Source organism: Phocoena sinus, chromosome 1 (assembly GCF_008692025.1).
Source record: "Phocoena sinus isolate mPhoSin1 chromosome 1, mPhoSin1.pri, whole genome shotgun sequence".
Classification (NCBI taxonomy): Eukaryota; Metazoa; Chordata; class Mammalia; order Artiodactyla; family Phocoenidae; genus Phocoena; species Phocoena sinus.
This window is the reverse complement of record NC_045763.1, coordinates 174,593,720-174,612,879: the sequence shown is the minus strand read 5'-3', so window position 1 is coordinate 174,612,879 and position 19,160 is coordinate 174,593,720. Positions and strand designations below refer to the sequence as shown.

Here is a 19,160-nt window from a genome sequence, read left to right as displayed (position 1 = left end):
TTTTGCCTCATATAGTTTGATGCGCTGTTGTTAGGCACATACATATTATTATATCTTCTTGGAGAGTTGACATTTTCATCATTGTGTGATGCCCTTCTTTATCCCTTGTTACTTTACTGGCTTCAAAGTCTGCTCTGTCCGAAATTAAGAGAGTTATGTGGGCTTCCCTGGTGGCGCAGTGGTTGAGAGTCCACCTGCCGATGCAGGGGATGCGGGTTCGTGCCCCGGTCCGGGAACATCCCACATGCCGCGGAGCGGCTGGGCCCGTGAGCCATGGCCGCTGAGCCATGGCCGCTGAGCCTGTGCGTCCGAAGCCTGTGCTTCCCAGCGGGAGAGGCCACAGCAGTGAGAGGCCCGTGTACCACAAAAAAAATAAAAAAGAGAGTTATGTAATTATACTCTTACTTTCTTTTGATTAGTGTTAGCATTGTGTATTTTTCTCCATTTATTTACTTTTAATCTATATGTAGATTTACATTTAAAGTGGGTTCCTTGTAGACAGTGTATAGTTCGGCCTTATTTTTTCCTCCATTCTGACAATCTCTGTCTTTTAATTGACGTATTGATGTTCCAAGTGATTATTGATATAGCTGCATTAATATCTACCATATTCATTAATGTTTTCTATTTGTTGCCCTTGTTCTTTTTTCCTTTTTTTGTGCTCCACTCTTTGTCTGCCTTCTGTAGTTTTAATTGAGCATTTTATATTATTCCATTTTCTCTTCTTCTGAAGCATATTGATTATAATTCTTTTTTTTTTTTAACATCTTCTAGTCATCATCCTGGAGTGTGCAATATACATTTATAGCTAATTCAAGTCCACTTTCAAATAACACTATACCACTTCATGGGTAGTGAGTACCTTATAATAACAAAATAAGCTTAACTTTCCCTCCCATCCCTTGTATTACTCTATCATTTTTGTCATTCATTTCACTTATATGTATATACACATATGTGAATATATGTATATGCAATACACACATAAGATATATATACTCATAAGATATATATGTAAACATACATAATTTATACATTTTTGGTATTATTATTTTGAATGAACTATTATCAGTTAGGTCAATTAAGAATAAGAAAAATAAAAAGTTTTAATTTTCTCTTCACATATTCCTTCTTTGATGTTCTTTGTTACTTTATATAGATCTGAGTTTCTGACCTATAATATTTTTTCTTCTTTATGAAGATCTTCATTTAATAGTTCTTGCAAGGCAAGTCTACTGATAACAAATTTCCTCAATTTTTGTGTATGAAAGTCTATTTCTCCTTCATTTTTGAAGGTTAACTTTGTAGGGTACAAAATTCTAGGTTGGTGTTTTTTTCTTTCAACACCATAAATATTTCACTGTAAATATTTCAATGTCTACTTGTTTTGTTTCTGAGGAGAAGCCAGATGTAATTCGTATCTTGCTTCCTCTATAGGTAACGTATTTTATTCCTCTGGCTTCATTCAGGATTTTTTCTTTATTTTTGATTTTCTGTAATTTAAAAATGATATGCCTAGTATCGTTTTTAGGCATTTTTTTCTACTTGGTGTTTTCTGATCTTCCTGGATCTGTGGTTTGATCTTGAACATTAATTTGGGGGAAATTCTCAGTCGTTCTTGCTTCAAATATTTTTTTCTGTTCCTTGTTCTCTTTCTTCTTCTGGTATTCTCATTATGTTTGTGTCACACCCTTTGTGGTTGTCCCTCAATCCTTGGATATTCTATTCTGTTTTTTTTTTAATCAGTCTTTGTTGTCTTTGCTTTAGATTTTTGTGGATGCTATTGATATATCCTCTAGCTCAGAGATTCTTTCCTCAGACCTGTCTACTGATGAACCCATCAGAGGCATTCTTCTTTTCTGTTACAGTGCTTTTTACCTCTAGCATTTCTTTTCCATTCTTTCTTAGGATTTCCATCTCTCCGCTTATATTGTCTATGTTTTTGTATGCTGTCTACTTTATCCATTAGAGCCCTTATCATATTAATCATAGTGGTTTTAAGTTCTTGATCTGATCATTCCAGCATCTTTGTCATGTCTTGTTCTGGTGCTTGCTCTGTCTCTTCAGATTGTGTTTCTTGCCTTTTGGTATAACTTGTACTTTTTTTCTTGACAGCTGGACATGATGTACTGGGTAAAAGGAGCTACTATAAACAGGCCTTTAGTAATGTGATGATGAGGTGTGGGGAAGGGTAAGCATTCCATGGTCCTATAGTTTGGTCTGTCTTTTATGGAGCCTATGCCTTTGGACTGTAAACTTCTTGAGAGTTTCTCAGTTTTTTTCTTCCTCACCCCTGGAGTGGGACAAGATGGGTAAAGTGGGCTGGAATTAGGTATTCCCCTTCCCCTAGGTCAGTTAGGCTCAGAAAGTCCCACAGTTAGGCTCTGGTTAACTAGTTTCCCCTGAGGGCAGAGGAGAGCAGAGTGCTCCACAGTATTTCAAAATTGTTCCGTTTCCCCTCGCACTGTGGGAAGCAAGAGGGAACTTTTCTTTAATATTTACTGTAGGAACCTGATTGAGCCCCTGGAGGTAAATCTCAAAATATGATGAGGACTCTTTTTATGACTGGGTCCCTCTGGAGTTTTTAACTCCCAGACTTTTCCACACACTTACTCTGTAGCCATTTGTCAGTGGAAGTTCAGTTTTTCTTACTTTAGCACTGATTTCCATACTTGTTTCAACTCTCAAGTTTCTGCTCTGAGCTGTGACTCCCTGTACTCCCTGTCTTTCCAATCTTGTGGGTAGCAGTTTGCTTCCTTCTCTGATAGGTCCAAGAAGAGTTGTTGATTGTTCAGTCTGTTTTTATTATTGTTAGGGTTTGACTTGTTGTTAGGAGGGAGTAGTGACTTCCAACCTCCATATATGCAGAACTGGAAACCAGAAGTCCTATAGATTTCTTCATATATTCTGGATATGAGTCACTTATTAGATTTCAATGATGCTAACTGAGGTTTTTTAATAAAGAAAGAGATAGTAAAATGAATAACTTTTGAGGAAAAATTTATACAATAATATATCTTTATTTTTATTTGAAAAAAATTACCAGTTCTTATATTAAGTGAGAAAACTTGTTAAGATATTGAAAGTTCAATATGAGACAAATATGGTTGATGTCCTCTAATTTATTCTTAACAAAAAAAATTTTTAAGTGTGTTAGGTGATTAAAGATTATTTCTGGAAGAAGTGGCATTTGAAATGTACTATATTGTATGGTTTGTTTTTTGTTTGTTTGTTTTTGCGGTACGCGGGCCTCTCACTGTTGTGGCCTCTCCTGTTGCGGAGCACAGGCTCCGGACGCGCAGGCTCCAGACACACAGGCCCAGCCGGACTGGGGCACAAACCCGTGTCCCCTGCATCGGCAGGCGGACTCTCAACCACTGCGCCACCAGGGAAGCCCTGTATGGCATTTTTTAATGAAATATGGAAGAATGTGGTCCACACTAAAAAAAAAGAATGTGGTCCACAGTATCTGGTGCTGCAGTTCATTCAGATGTAGGTACCAGTAACCAATTTCACTGCCCCTGTGTAAATGCATTTCTCTTACTATAATATGGGATAGGCAAGATCCTATCTTAAATATTAGCATTTCTTTTGTATTATCTAGCTAAGATGTAGGTCTCTAGAAGAGATAATCAAATCCACAAGGGAGACACTAGATCCTCTCTCTGCACATAACTCTTTGTAAATGAGCCAGATTGTACTTAGCAATATTCTATTATTTCATATACATAATCAATGGTGATATGAAATTATTCAAAAACTGTTTCAATATACTCTAATATAATTTTGAAACAAATTAAATGCAGTATTTTTTAAGGAGAAAATGGCTGTAAAAATGTAAGCACATGAAAATTTGGTGCTGTGAATAAACGATGGCCATGAATAGCAGTTGCTCCTAATTTTAACCATTTTCAAGTCTGATAAAAAGATGAGGACAAATATATAATCAGGGGAAAGTAGTTGTTCCTCTGGGCTTTTCAATTTATTTCATTGCTTGAATTTCCAACAGGCACATTTATTAATTTTGTCATTAAAAATGATATTTTGGAACAAACGATAATCCTGCTATTCCATATGTATTATCATATGATCAATAAATAGTTTATAGATAACAAGTCATTGTAATAGAGAATAGACACATTCCTGTCCTTTTTTGAGTTTTAGGAGGTAAAACTATTTCTCCCTCTTGATTTCAGATAAAATTTCTAGGAACATTATAAACTTTAAAAAATGTGTATTTACAGATTTGCAATAAGAGATACACTGTTCATACAATCATGCATTTTATTATGTTGTTGATAAACAATAATCAGTTCAGTTAAAATGGTGAACTAAAACTGTTTCATTTTGAAAAAAGCTTAGAGCAATAGGAAGTTCACAGAGCTATTTATAATATGCGTGTATGTATAATTTTACAAAGTGCGTATACATTTTCTTTCACTTTTTTCATTCAGTGTGGATAAAGATTTTCTCATACAAGCATACTTTTTTGAGAGACTCCTTGATTGTCTTTTACACTAGAGATAAGGAAACTTTTTCTATTTTCAGTGTAGTTGCTGTTCTTTTCCGTTCATGTTCTTTTCTGTTCTATGCAGTTGAACTACCCATTGTTTTTTCTATACCAATATTTCTGATTTAGTCTTGTTGTGGATTATTCTTACTATATTGTACTTGATTTGCTTATCGATGTGACATACAAAATTTGTGCATAGCCTCATTTAAGGGTTAGTTTGATTTAGGATGTTCTAAAACACAGGCACCCTTTCTCTGTCTACAGAGAAAAATGTTAACATGCAGCACTGATGTCAGAAAAAATAATAGGATTTTACAGCCTTAATTGAGAGGTGGGCTATGAATGATTCCAGTAAGTTTACCATAGAGTTATTGTGCCTCTGCCTTTTAATAGTAAACATTTACACACATTTTACATTTACTATGAAATCATTAATGTGGTCCAGGCCCACGATAAGCACGTATCATGGATTATCTCATTTTTCTTCACAACCTCTTTACACTGTAAGAAAATTTTACCCATTTCACCAGACAGAAACTTGAATCTTAGATCGGTTCCTCTCTAGTAAGCAGTGGAGTTATGATGGTGACCTGAGCATTCTCGTTTAAGTCTATTTTCTTCAAATTATTTAACATGATTATGATTTTGACTGGAAATATTTTAAATATATATAATGTGTTAATTTTAAGACAATGGACTCTCTAATAGTACTATAGTACTAGTAGTACTATTTTCCTTTAGGAGTGTGATGTGTTTTTGTTTGTTTACTCTTTTTTTGTCCCACTTTTTTTTCATTGTTTTAACTTTTTTCTTTTTTTTTTCCTTGAGATAGTTTATTTTTTTGCTTGAGATAGTTTTTCTTCAACTAATTCTTGCTGAATTAATTTTATAACTCCAATGCATTGTTGTGGCATGATATTATCTTAAGAATGTGTAAGACTCAGAAAATTTGATCAAAAATAACAAAGACTTTTTATTTCCAACTGAATTATCTATACCATTTTATTTTAACCTAAATAAAGTTGAATTTATATTATTGTTTACATAATTACTTCCAAGTCGTCTCTTTGAATTAGGAAGATTATTTATTTTCTTTTACTCTCTGTAAAATACTCCAACTGTGAAAATAATAGGCATCAGTTTAATGAAACGAAATAGAAACAATATAGGAAAAGTTGAAATGAAAACATGGGCATTTTTTTCCATTTACTATACTTTTAATATCCTTTCTGAATTTTAACAATATATTTAAACACAGTTCACATAAGTGGTCAATTAGAGAAGAGCACATTTGTTACATTTTGAAGACAAATTGGTGCTAAATACATTTTGAAAAGTTTTGAATTTACATTCCACAGCTGGCCTAGCCATGTCTTCCATTTCTGTATATTCCACTCCCCTTTTCAATTTCCCAGCCCCCCAAGAACATTAATTTTCCTCATAATATTCAGATAAAACCACAAATCAATGTAACACCTCAGAAAGAACATCATTTTTGTACCCTAAAAACAGTGTTCCCTGTTTCAACATCTTCTCACCAATAGATAAGTGGAAAAAAATTGTTTTTTCTCATTCTATATGTCATTTATCAAAACACTGAATGCTATCAGTACTGGGTTATTGTCAGTCTTAATCATTTTTTAGAGTTATTTTTTAAGTTAATTAATCAATTAATTAACATTTATTTATTATTTTTGGCTGCATTGGGTCTTGCTTGCTGCATGCAGGCTTTCTGTAGTTGTGGCGAGCCAGGGCTACTCTTCGTTGCTGTGGCGGGCTTCTCATTGCGGTGGCTTCTGTTGTTGCGGAGCACGGGCTCTAGGCACGCGGGCTTCAGTAGTTGTGGCTCGTGGGCTCTAGAGCGCAGGCTCAGTCGTTGTGGCTCACGGGCTTAGCTGCTCCGTGGCATGTGGGATCTTCCCGGACCAGGGCTTGAACCTGTGCCCCTGCATTGGCAGGCGGATTCCCAACCACTGCACCACCAGGGAAGCCCTTAATCATTTTTAAGTTTAGCTATTGAATAACTCTTCCTTTGTTACATTATATATGGAGACTCCAAAATCAGATGTTTATCTGTCAGCTGATGAACAAAAGTTCAAGCTCTTTGTGGCACAACTATACAATTCATTTTTTGGTAGAGTTAACATCTCTATAGAACTGTTTGTACAATAAGCTAGTTTTTATTCTTTCTTTTCATTTTTATTCCTTTCACTAGTATTGAACATATAAAATAAGTATTGGCACATTTATTAATGCTGACATGTAAGGTTCTTAAAATATAATACAATTGGAAAAATGGATTTGCATCATTGAATGTGCTAGAGTTTGTGCATTTTTATATTAAATCAGACAATGATCAGTGAAGTCAGCTGTGAATGGTAAAGAACAAAATTAAGTCATCAGTAGGATATACTATATTTTATTATTGTATGCTGTGAAAGGTAAGGGAATAAAATGATCTATAGTTATAGAGGTAGATAGAGATATTCAAACCTCTAAGTTTATAAGACTGTTATTTACATCTCCTGAATTTATTCTCAAGAACACAGTAACTGAATATAAGGGCGTGTCTGTAATGAGATAAAATAATACTATTTATCCTCTTTCAACGGTTAAGTGTTCAGGAGATTGCATACCAATTTCTAAGATCTCTTATGTCAATGAGTATGTGCTTTAAGCCACTTTTATTTAGAAAACTTCCTTAAAAATGACAAACATTGGAATTTCTTTATATTAATGTGGTATGTATACATTTGTGTGTGTTGGGGGAAAATAGTTAAGCTACTTGATAGGACAAGATGAAGATTTAAATGATCTTAAATTCTAAATATTTCCTTTGGTACCTTAATCTTCCTTTTACTCATTTGTGATTAATCATTTATATTTAATATTAACCATATACATGTATACATGCACATGCATGTATGTGACACATATCAACATCAGAAGTTATTTTCCTGAACAAAATAAGGGATATTCTGTGTCACCACTGGAGAACAGCAGTAGAGGACTACACAGTCAGTGTGGTGTTAGAGAAAGAGTAAATCACATTCCCAGTTGTTGCTGTGTGCTCATAGCCAATCTCGGTTATTCTAACGGACTCGTTGTTTAGAAAATGTGGTAGAGTTGTCATGATACAGTTATGCATTCCCTCCATGCACCTGAGCTAAAGTGTCCATCGCCCTATCTTTAACTATCACCTATAAGTTTTTGATTCCTAAAATAGTAATCCCATCTTCGATGTAACTTCTAAGAAATATATCTACATTGTCATTTCTTTTACTGGATGTTTCCAACTAAGAGTGTTATTCAACTCAGAGTCAAAATAATCAAAACCAGGCTTCCTTACATTCTCGTCACAGTGGAGCTTCTTTGCCTCATATCTTAATGTTATCACTTATGCTAGAAACTTCTGTTGCATTTCCCTCCTCCCATCATGTACATTTTCAATGTTTCATAATCTTGTCTATTCTAATTGTTTTTCAAAATCCATCTTCTTCAGATAAATCATATTGCCACTGCTCCATTCAGACCTTCATCATCTTGATAAAGGCCTTACCATCTTCCTTGGTTTGGTTTTCCCCTCACACTCTCCGCTTCTCTTTGTCTTAATATTAATACCTATGAGCTTATACCAGAACATAATATGTTCCGTGAATACTTCAGTAAACAAATAGGCAATATTCTCTGCACTTGTGGAGCTTGCATTCTAATAAGAGGTGTTGACCATAATCATGTTAAGTGAGTAAATTATACAGCATGTTAGAAGCTGAAAACCTCTGTGGAAAAGATAGAACAATGTAAGGAGCAAAGGAAATAATGGCTGGGAGAGGGAAATATGGGAAGGTATATTCATTTAAAATAGGTTAGTCCAAGAAGTCCAGAGAGAGAGACATTTGAACAAAAACTTGAAGAAAGTGAACGAGTGAGCTTAGAAATATTTCGAGGAAGAACATTCCAGGTTCGGGAACAGCAAGTCAAAAATCATGAAGCATGAGGATACCTAGCCTGTGTTTGGGGAACAGCAAAGAAGCCAGTGTTCTTGGAGTGGAGTAAATGAGGAAAAGTGGAAGAGAGATGAGTTCAGAGAGGTAACAGGCAGCTGGAAAATAGGGCATCTTTTTAGCCATGGAAAAGGGCTCTGGCTTTTACCCTGAGCTAGATGGGAAGCCATTATGTGGCTGTGAACTGCGAAATAAAATGAGCTGAATGATGTTTTGCAAACCATTCTGGTTGTTGTGAATCTCTTTTTAAAACACAAACATGATTACAATACTCCTCTGCTTTAAAATGTTTGGTTTAAAAAAAAAATATCCTCAGGACAAATTTCCAGTCTGACATAATTGATTAAATGCCTCGTCATCTCCTGACACCATCCATCCAAGACACCCATGGGAAAAAAATTACTCTTCAATATGTGATTCCATAATTAAGTGCTAAGGTTGGGCACTGCAAACCATAACTTTATAGAAATGGTGAAGTAATACAAGTGGAAATCATTAGGGACTACTTTGTGTGGGTGTTTGAACATGACGTTGATCTTGAGGATAGAGAAAACCAATTAGTCCAAAAGGAGAAAGGTGGGATAAGGTGAAGGATGTTGTATAAGCAAAGACATAGAATTAACAAAGTCCAACTGGACAGCAAGATCGCCTGCCTGCTGGGAGAAGTGGGGCAGATGGAAGCCAAACAGAAGAGTTTAGACATTGATACCACCATAAAAGAATGGGAAATTATAGATTTTTAAGTAGAAGAATACAATAATAATATCAGTCTTTAGACCGTAGCCTGGTAAATGGTTTTGATTTATTGAGGAAAGATAAACAAACAAAAAACAATTCTCATATGAGTCAAACTTGCTCTCTACCTAAAAGCATGCTCTGTCTTATCTTGGGTAAAATCAGTGAGCTTATATGAAGGATGTTGTTGACCAAAGAGGGCTTCCATTATTTTCTCTGAAGATGGATGACTGGCCAGAGAGAAGGAAATGGAATTGAAGATAAAGGGCGTCATTTGTCTCCTCTGTGCTTAGGTGTACTGTTGGTGTGTATCAGATCCTAGACCTTTTAGTGATGTTTACTGTCAGATGTATAATATCAGTGTGTGACAACTACATTGAATGGAAAGAACACGGTAAAGTCTGGTATATAAAATACAGTTGATGTTTTGTTCTTTAGGTAACAGAAACACGGACGGGTCCTCTTGGCTGCAGTAACTATGACAACCTAGATTCTGTCAGTTCTGTTCTGGTTCAGAGTCCTGAGAATAAGATTCAGTTGCAAGGTATGTAGGGGAAATTTCATTAATTCTCTATGAGCCTGCATGACAGTTATCCAGTTGTGATTTCTTTCTTCTCTCTTCCTTCCTTCTTCCTCCCTCCCTCCTTCCCTCCCTCCCTCCCTCCCTCCCTCCCTCTCTCTCTCTTTGTTTGTTTCTTTCTTTCTTTGTTTCTTTCTTTCAAGCTGTATGTGCAGTACTAGGCTTTTAGAGTTCTCATAAAAGGCTAATCTCCTAATTTTTAACTGATATGAACATTCTAGACCAGATGAAGGGAATGTCAGAATTCACTTTACTTCTTAAATTAAGTAACCAATAACAATTGAAAATGTATTGTGATAATATTTTTCTTCCATACAGTAATCATTGTCTCAGTAAGCAGCAGTTTTTCCATAGATCTCCCGAGCTTTGACTTTTTCCTTATAGATTCTGATAAAAATCGTAACCATATTTATGCATACTGTGATGTGAACGTTTGACATTTTAAATATAACCTAATATGATAATTAAGGCTTCATTTCTCTTCTGACAAACAGAAATATACTTAAGAATATATTAACAAAATACTTATACTTGCATTATTTCATTTATAGAGATACATTATGTGATAAAGGTAATTTATCATCTTTCTGTTACTGTATTTTGTGAGATAATTCAATAGAGGACTTTTTAAAATAATAATTTTAACAAATACATATTATCCTAACTGGTTATAAGGATGTGTATATCACTCATTCATACAGGCAGGGAAAGGTTATGAATCCACATGTTTAAACACGTACTAGTTGAATAAGTTCAGAAATGTCTTTGTGATGACAGATCATCTAAATTAAGTTGACTGATCAAAGGGGTAGTTCTGAGTTGTTCTTTCTAGTCTACCTTTTTTAATTGCAGAGGTTAGATCTGTATTTACATTATTCAGTTTTACATAAAAATGCTTAAAAGTTTCAGAAATATGCTATTTTTCCTCAACTTTTCCATCTAAAAAATGTAATGGCATCAGGCTATTTAAATTTACCCTAAATAATAAATGAATTACATTCATTTTAAATTGTATAAAAATCACAAAGAAAGCACTTAACATTTTTAAACTTTAAATGCTATCCAATTTATCATTGTCAATTTTAGATTTACAGTTATTGAAATATTTTCTCTAATTTAAATAGAAACCCAATCTACCAATATTACTTGTAATTCTCTACTAGTCACTGCTTTTTAAATGTGTGTATTAACTTTCCATCAGAGTATTAACCTTAATAGAAAAAGACAAAGAATGTTTATATCAAATGTTTATTTCAATTAATTTATTATTAAATTTTATTTATTAACACTATTTATTGATTTTTACTCTTTGTGAATCACTGTGTTCAGTTTTTAAAATATTATATTATAAACACAAAACTTCATCCTCCAATCTTCTTTGAAGAAAAATTAACACAAGGAATAAATGAATCAATACTCCTTATATAACTACTATTTCTACTCTCCTCAATTTTTGTAAGGCAGAAATCTGCATCTCTTTCACCTTTTTTATCAGCTAGGCCTATATTTTCAGTTGTCTATTGCAACTATATTTGTACCCCAATGAACAAAGATCCTTCCAAACATAACATTAGGAAATCAATATTGAGACCTTCAATTCCCCTTGTACTCTTTCTTAAATTTCGTCTGTACTTACAGTACAAGTATCAGGTTGATTCACCTTTCAATCTACCTTAAAAAGTAGCTTTTCTCCACTTTGAAAAAGAATGCAAAGCGCTCACAAATTCTGGAATAAACTTACCAATGTACATTTCTTTAAAGGTTATAAAAAACTCTGGATCACTATATGTGGCAATTGGAAAAACTTGTGTCTCTGAAGAATCTTTTATTAAGGTACCACCAGAGGTCTTTGTGTCTTTCATAGTTAGTTATATAGTAAGTTGGTTGGTTTTATGGATAGATGGATATAGACATAGATGACATATTGTGTGTGTGCGCGTATATATATATATACATATATATGTGTGTATATATATATATACAGAGAGAGAAAGAAAGAGAGAGAGAAAGAGAGAGTTAGTGTCTCCTGTTTTGTTTGTAAGCACAAGGTGAAGCATTAGAATCAGTCTTTGACCCATTTGGAGATCTTCTGAATTCAGCTCTATTATTGAGAGGAATCTAGAATTATAAGAGTTTTTCAGTATTGACCTTCTTCTTCCAAAACTCTACTCTTGTAGAAGAAGAAGAATTACTCCTGAAGTAGAATTTTATCAGAGCAAAGAAAGCATCAGTAAGAATTATTGAAGCTACAGCATTAGGCAACAAATTCAGAAAGAATTCCATGACTTAACATTGGAATTGACATTCATAAATGAGATGTCAGAGAGATGCATTACACATTAACACACTGATTTTGACTGAAAACAAATGAAATGAAATGTTTTCTGGCAGTGAGTAAGCTGGATTTATCTGCTTGTCTGTCTGACTTTGCCAGTTAGGGTACAGAACAGACATTAAAAAAAAACAAAACTGAAATATCCATATCTACAACTCCAAATTGTTAATAAAATATATTTAAATCATAAAAAAAAGTAATTCATAAGAAGTGTGAGCAAATACATATTGAAATTAATGATATTCCAACTTCCTCAACCCCTTATGAATTTAACATATCAAGCAAGGTACATATGAGTGAAAGGGTAACAGTAGTAATTAAAAGTTATAAAATCTTGGCAGTAACTTTTTAGGAAAATTCCCAGAAACTGAATGATGCATAAGACTAGGTAACAAATACTTTTCCGGATCAGTTAGTTCCTAATGTTTTATTTCATCGAAATTGGCAAAGGATGGCATTATTATCAAATAGAAGATTTAATGTAACTTTTAAAGATGGGACACCATGCAATTATCTTTTGCTTGTAATAAAAATCTGATGATATTGCTTAAAAATATTTTTTCTTTCCTATTGTTTATTGATATGTTGGAACAAATTTTCTCAAAGCTTTACACATATAAAATTTAAAGGAAGGCAAATAATTTATATTGAAATAATTTATATTAATTTATATTTCTAGCAAAAAAAACCCCATAAAGTCTAGCTCTATCAATTCACTTACCAGTATTTTGTACTCTATTGTTTCTGTACCTAAAAAAAAAAAAAAAAAAAAGGGTCTATAGGACAGCCCCCAGTCCCTCTGAGTTGTCTACCAAGGCAGTTCAAGTTTTCTCTCTAGGTATCAGTTATTGTTTATGTTAGTGGTCTAGTGATAAAATTATAAAATTTTGAGTGGTCTGTCTGTAGAGCTCTTTTCCAAAAAATCTTTGTTATTTTTAGTGCGGGTTTTACAGAATGTCAGTTTCCTTTCTTTAGAGATAGATAAATACATAGATGATAGATATAGATAGATAGATAAGACAGATAATACAGCAGAAATCCTTGCATGTCTAAAACTGAACTCATCGTTTCTTGCCACCAATCATTCTTCCTCAAATTACTTTTCCAGCCTTCTCTATTTCTGCAAAGGCACTATCATTTTTACAGACTGAAAATTATGACAATTATGACTTTGTTTAAGACATTTTAAATGTAACATAAATTCTTTGAATTTCTTTTTGTTTTGGGGGGGTGCTTTTTTATAAAATTAAGGTTGACATAATCAGCGGGTTCCATATATCTGGTCCATAGTCTTACAGTTGCCTGAGATGTTAAAACATGCAATATTAAAATAAGTATATTTGGACTCCTGAGTCATATTAACAGAGACTCTGACTTTGTTTTTAACACTGAATGGCAGAATTGTCAGAAACAATCACTAGATATTTCTCAACTATACAGTAATTTGGTGACCCACAGGACTAATCATTTAAGAATATTTCTAGCTTTATTATTGTATTCCTTCAGGTCATTTGACATATTTCACCTGCCTTACATCAAATAAAGTAGTGTCTAGTAGATTCTAACTCCTCTTCTCCTGTCTCCTAAACTGCCTTTTGATCACCATTTCTTAGTTTAGATATTTTTTAGTCTTCCGTCTAAACTGATCTTTTTTCTTTATATCTTCTATATCGAAATAATGTACCACTCAGAGTATCTTCATTGTTAAACATCATTTAAATACAAATGAATTAATTCCATGTACTTCACCCTGTTATGGGAACCCCAATAACATTACTCTTATTTTTCTAAGCAACTCACTCATTGCATTCTTATACTGTATATGTATTAAAACAATACTGCTAGTTGCTATTTAAAAAAATATATTCCACAGTTCATTTGTGTGTGATGTTGTTAATGTATTATTCTATGCCACAAAAAAACCTCTCTTAATGTTGAAGCATATCCACGTGTCAAATACTGTTCCAGTCTACCTTTTTTATGGAAAAATTAATCATACCTAGTGAAATATCTGTAACCCAACTCTAGTAGTTATTAAGTACTATTGTATAATATTATTACATACTTCTAATATTACATATTATATTACTTCTTTTATTTTTCCTAAGTGTATTGCAAGTACCTTTAGGGCAGGGATATGTTTCGGTCATCTTCATATTTGTACTTTGCCTAGAACGTCTCTTCCAAATGGAAGGCATTCCATAAATGTTATTTATTTGAGGTAAAATTAAAATGAACAGTAAAGTAAATATATAAGTGCTAAAAGTACTTTTCCTGACCCACCTATGGGAGAATTAATCTGAAAGAATGAGATAGGTATAATTGTCAAGATATTTACAAAGTAGAATTTTTTCCTAAATGCTAATTCACGATTTTAGTTGAATTAATCTCATAGATGATGGTTGTATCAAAAAACAGTGTTTTTTGTTTTTGTTAGAAAGGAGACAGGTAAAAGTTGTAAAAATCAAATTTTGTAGTAAATAGCAATTAGGTATTGACTAAGTTTTCCCTTACTTTTATGTTTATTACATTGAATATTTACCCTTTTGATTAGATTTTTCTCCATAGCAAGAAATGCTAAAATATAAAACTAGTAGAGATCTCCAAATGTTAATTTTATAGCCTTACTTTCATTTTTTATATTTTCTTAAGAGTTAGCAAATTTACTAAACTTGCTTGTAGAAAAGAAATAAACTGTATCACTAAGGCTGTCTTAATACATGACAAGGAAATAAACTGTGAAATAATTAAATCAGTCTAATAGTTTCCCTGTAGTCAATCTAAGTGATCATATGAAAACTAAACTCATATAAAGTTATGTGTTGTTAGTGGCATGAGATAAGCATTATAGCAACATTTCATAACTCTTTTGCTGATGCCACAAACCCTTTGTATTATGATATCTATGTAGATGTGAGATGATAGAACATGAGCTAAAGGTATATGAAAATATTGAAAACTATTTGAAATCAAGTAGTGTAAAATAAATGCATACATCTCTTTTCAAAAGTATGGGGGGCTTCCCTGGTGGCTCAGTGGTTGAGAGTCTGCCTACCAATGCAGGGGACACAGGTTCGTGCCCCGGTCCGGCAAGATCCCACATGCCGTGGAGGGCTGGGCCTGTGAGCCATGGCCGCTGAGCCTGCGCGTCCGGGAGCCTGTGCTCCGCAACGGGAGAGGCCACAACAGTGAGAGGCCCGCATACCCCAGAAAAAAAACAAAAAACAAAAGTATGGGAAGATAGGTTCTAGCTACATTATATAAAAATAACCAAATATTCTGATCAATTAAGTCAAATGCCAATCAAATCAGTTTAAAAAACAAAATCAAATAGTCTGAGATATTAAACACCTCTATAATTTTCAGGATTCTTTTTTTAAAAATTTATTTTATTTATTTATTTATTTTGGCTGCATCGGGTCTTATTTGTGGCATGCGGTGTCTTCATTGAGGCGTGTGGGATCTTTTCACTGTGGGCTGGCTCTTCACTGTGGCACGCAGGCTTCTCTCTAGTTGTGGCGTGAGGGTTTTCTCTCTCTAGTGCAGTGTGCAGCCTCCAGGGTGCATGGGCTCTGTAGTTTGCAGCACATGGGCTCTCGTTGAGGCCACAAACTCAGTAGTTGTGGCATGCAGGCTTAGTTGCCCCACGGCATGTGGGATCTTAGTTACCGGACCAAGGATCAAGCCTGTGTCCCTTCCATTGGAAGGCAGATTTTTTACCACTGGACCACCAGGGAAGTCCCAGTTTCCGGGATTCTTGAACAGTTCATGGAGTCAGTATATATTAAAAAGAATTATAAATATTTGCAATTTTACAGACTTCGATAATTTTCTAATGATGGTTTTAAAATATGCATAAACACATAACAGTATACTCAAATTTTGACTTTTTTTGAATATGTAGATATGTATTATGCTTTTTTCCTTATCAGAGTAAACTTACTGTTTTGGTTTGTTCTTTAAGGGCTGCAAGTACTCCTTCCAGACTACCTTCAGGAGCGTTTTGTACAAGCAGCTTTGAGCTACATTGCTTGCAATTCAGAGGGAGAGTTTATCTGCAAGGACAATGACTGCTGGTGTCAGTGTGGTCCCAGATTTCCAGAATGCAACTGCCCCTCCATGGATATTCAAGCCATGGAGGAGAATCTTCTTCGCATAACTGAAACCTGGAAATCCTACAACATCGACTTTGAGGAATCAGGTAAGACATATATTTTATCTAACACTTCTAAACTTTGCCCAAAAAATTGCCATATTGAGAAGACTGTTTTACCCTTTGGGGAGAAACTATTACATACTTGGAGGATTTTATTCAATTTATCCTTATTATTCTTTCAAATGGACATGTGTATTGCTTTCATTGTGGGTTATTCAGTATTTTACTGAAAGGCTATATGGTACTTTGTGTATTGCTGTGTACTATTGGCACTAGAACCTAGCCTGCTCTTGAGCTGATTTATTAGTCATTTAATGAAGAAAGTCCTTTCCTTTCTCAATATAAGAATTTAAATTGTTGACTGAAAAGAAATGTGCAACCTAGAAGTTGAGAATTACGTATTTATGTTTTATTGGGCGAATTTTATGAGCACTTCAAGCCCAGGAGACAGGACTCTCAGATCGCTCTGAGGGAGGGCTCCAAAGAGGTAAAGGAGGAGCCAGGATATATAGGAGTTTTGGAAGACTCCTATATAGAGTCCAGGTAGTGGGAACAGTATCAAAAGATACTGTTAATTAAGGAAAACCAGGTATCTCAAGTTAAGGAATTTAGTGCTTTTCTGGGTATGGGAAAATGCAAAGTCAAAGCTCATTGAACTCTTTCCTTTGCTATGCACCTCAGCTATCTGGGGCCAGATAGCTGAGGTGCTATCCTGGCTTTAGGTGCCATCCTGGTGATAGAAACCTATCCTGTGCTTTGTCATCCTCAGCCTCCTCAGGGCACACCATACAAGGCTGGCTGCAGAGGCTGATAGCTTGAAAGCTGGTATCTTGTTTCCATCCTGAGTTCCCTCAGGGCTCACGACAGGGTGGCTGTAGTGGCTGAGGTGGCTGATGGCTGATGGCCACAACAGCCTTTGTTTCTTGTTTATTGATATGGCAGACGGCGTTCTTAGTCCAATACCTCTGATACCCCTCTGGACTATTCGCATGGCCCCTGAGATTCACTTGTGAGGCAAGATCCAAAGTGCGAATGTTCTATACTTTCTTTTACATTAAAGTGAATCTCATGCACGTACACTTTCACTCAACTACTTCTTTTTAAACCAAATTCAGATTACTTTTGACTTAATGTTTGTGCAGTTTGTTTTTGTTATTTCTGAATTTTTATGAGTGCATAATTGTGTTTTCAATATTGTTACTTATGGACTGTGTAACCTGTAATGGCCTTCATTTCATAAAGCAATGGACTTTAATAAAAGGTTAAGAATGCCTCAACATGAAATGAAAAATATTGATAACAACATATATAATCATTCATGATAATAGAATAATAAAAATCCCCAGAATGTGGTGAGTGTAATTATGTAGCATTTAGTCAAAAGTGTTGGACATGGCTAACTTTCAAAGTGACAGGAGAGGTTTTAACCGCCCTGAGATCAGATGTATATGTTTGAATGTCATAATTTTTCCAGTGATTCATTTAACCAAGCACACTTAAAAATGATAATGAAAATTAACATACATTCACAATAAAAACACTTAATTTAAGCATAGAAGGAACATATTTCAACATAATAAAAGCCATATATGACAAGCCCACAGCTAACATCAGACAAGAAAAACCACAATTGATGGTTTCAACAAACCCTCATCTTTTTGTGTAGTAGAACCACCAAATTATAAAGTAAAAGGGTAGGTAAATAGATTTAGAAAGAGTTAATAGATTTAGATTTTGTTAAGATATATTTTGATCAAAATAGTGTATAATATATAATCCTTCTCTATTAGGGTAATATTTCTCTCTATACAAATAGCAAAAACTGTCTAGGAATCAAAAAGTCATATCTCCTTGACATTGTTGAAATGCATTTATTTCTAACCTCAAATTCTTCTTTTGTTTTTCCAATAGAATACTCATAAGTAATGTATTGGAAATCTAATATGTTATATTCAAGTAGAACCATCTGATGTTAAAAATAATCATGAGATGCCCTCCGTCTGCTTCTCTGGGTGGGGTGCTGTGTCAGGACCTTGCTTCAGAGAGCTGTGTGGATGAAAGGCTCTTGGTGCTCCAGCCAGGAGTCAGGGCTCTGCCTCTGAGGTAGGAGAGCCAACTTCAGGACACTGGTCAACAAGAGACCTCCCAGCTCCACATAATATTAAACGGTGGAAATATCCCAGAGACCTCCATCTTAACACCAGCACCCAGCTTCACTCAACGACCAGCAAGCCACAGTGCTGGACAACCTATGCCAAACAACTAGCAAAACAGGAACACAACCCCACCCATTAGCAGAGAGGCTGCCTAAAATCATAATAAGGCCACAGACACCCCAAAACACACCACCAGACGTGAACCTGCCCACTAGAGAGACAAGATCCAGCCTCATCCAGCACAACACAGGCACTAGTCCCCTCCACCAGGAAGCCTACACAACCCACTGAAACAACCTTAGCCACTGGAGACAGACATCAAAAACAACGGGAACTACGAAAGTGCAGCCTGCAAAAAGGAGACCCCAAACACAGTAAGATAAGCAAAATGAGAAGACAGAAAAACACACAGCAGATGAAGGAGCAAGATAAAAACCCACCAGACCTAACAAATGAAGAGGAAATAGGCAATCTACCTGAAAAAGAATTCAGAATAATGATAGTAAGGATGATCCGAAATCTTGGAAGTAGAATGGACAAAATGCAAGAAACAGTTAACAAGGACCTACAAGAACTAAAGATGAAACAAGCAACGATGAACAATGCAATAAATGAAATTAAAATCACTCTAGATAGGATCAATAGCAGAATAACTGAGGCAGAAGAACGGATAAGTGACCT

The 19,160-nt window shown here is 34.7% G+C and overlaps 1 protein-coding gene across 2 annotated transcripts in view; it reads left to right on the top strand.

Annotated features, from left to right (window-relative positions):
- The window catches only part of BRINP3 (BMP/retinoic acid inducible neural specific 3), a 422,410-nt gene that overhangs the window by 257,090 nt on the left and 146,160 nt on the right, over positions 1 to 19,160 (top strand). For both annotated transcript variants that reach the window (XM_032643010.1, XM_032643020.1), the window contains exons 5-6: positions 9,691 to 9,796; positions 16,132 to 16,368. In XM_032643010.1, coding sequence (XP_032498901.1) covers positions 9,691 to 9,796; positions 16,132 to 16,368 — 343 coding nt within the window. The remainder of the gene's footprint in view (positions 1 to 9,690; positions 9,797 to 16,131; positions 16,369 to 19,160) is intronic.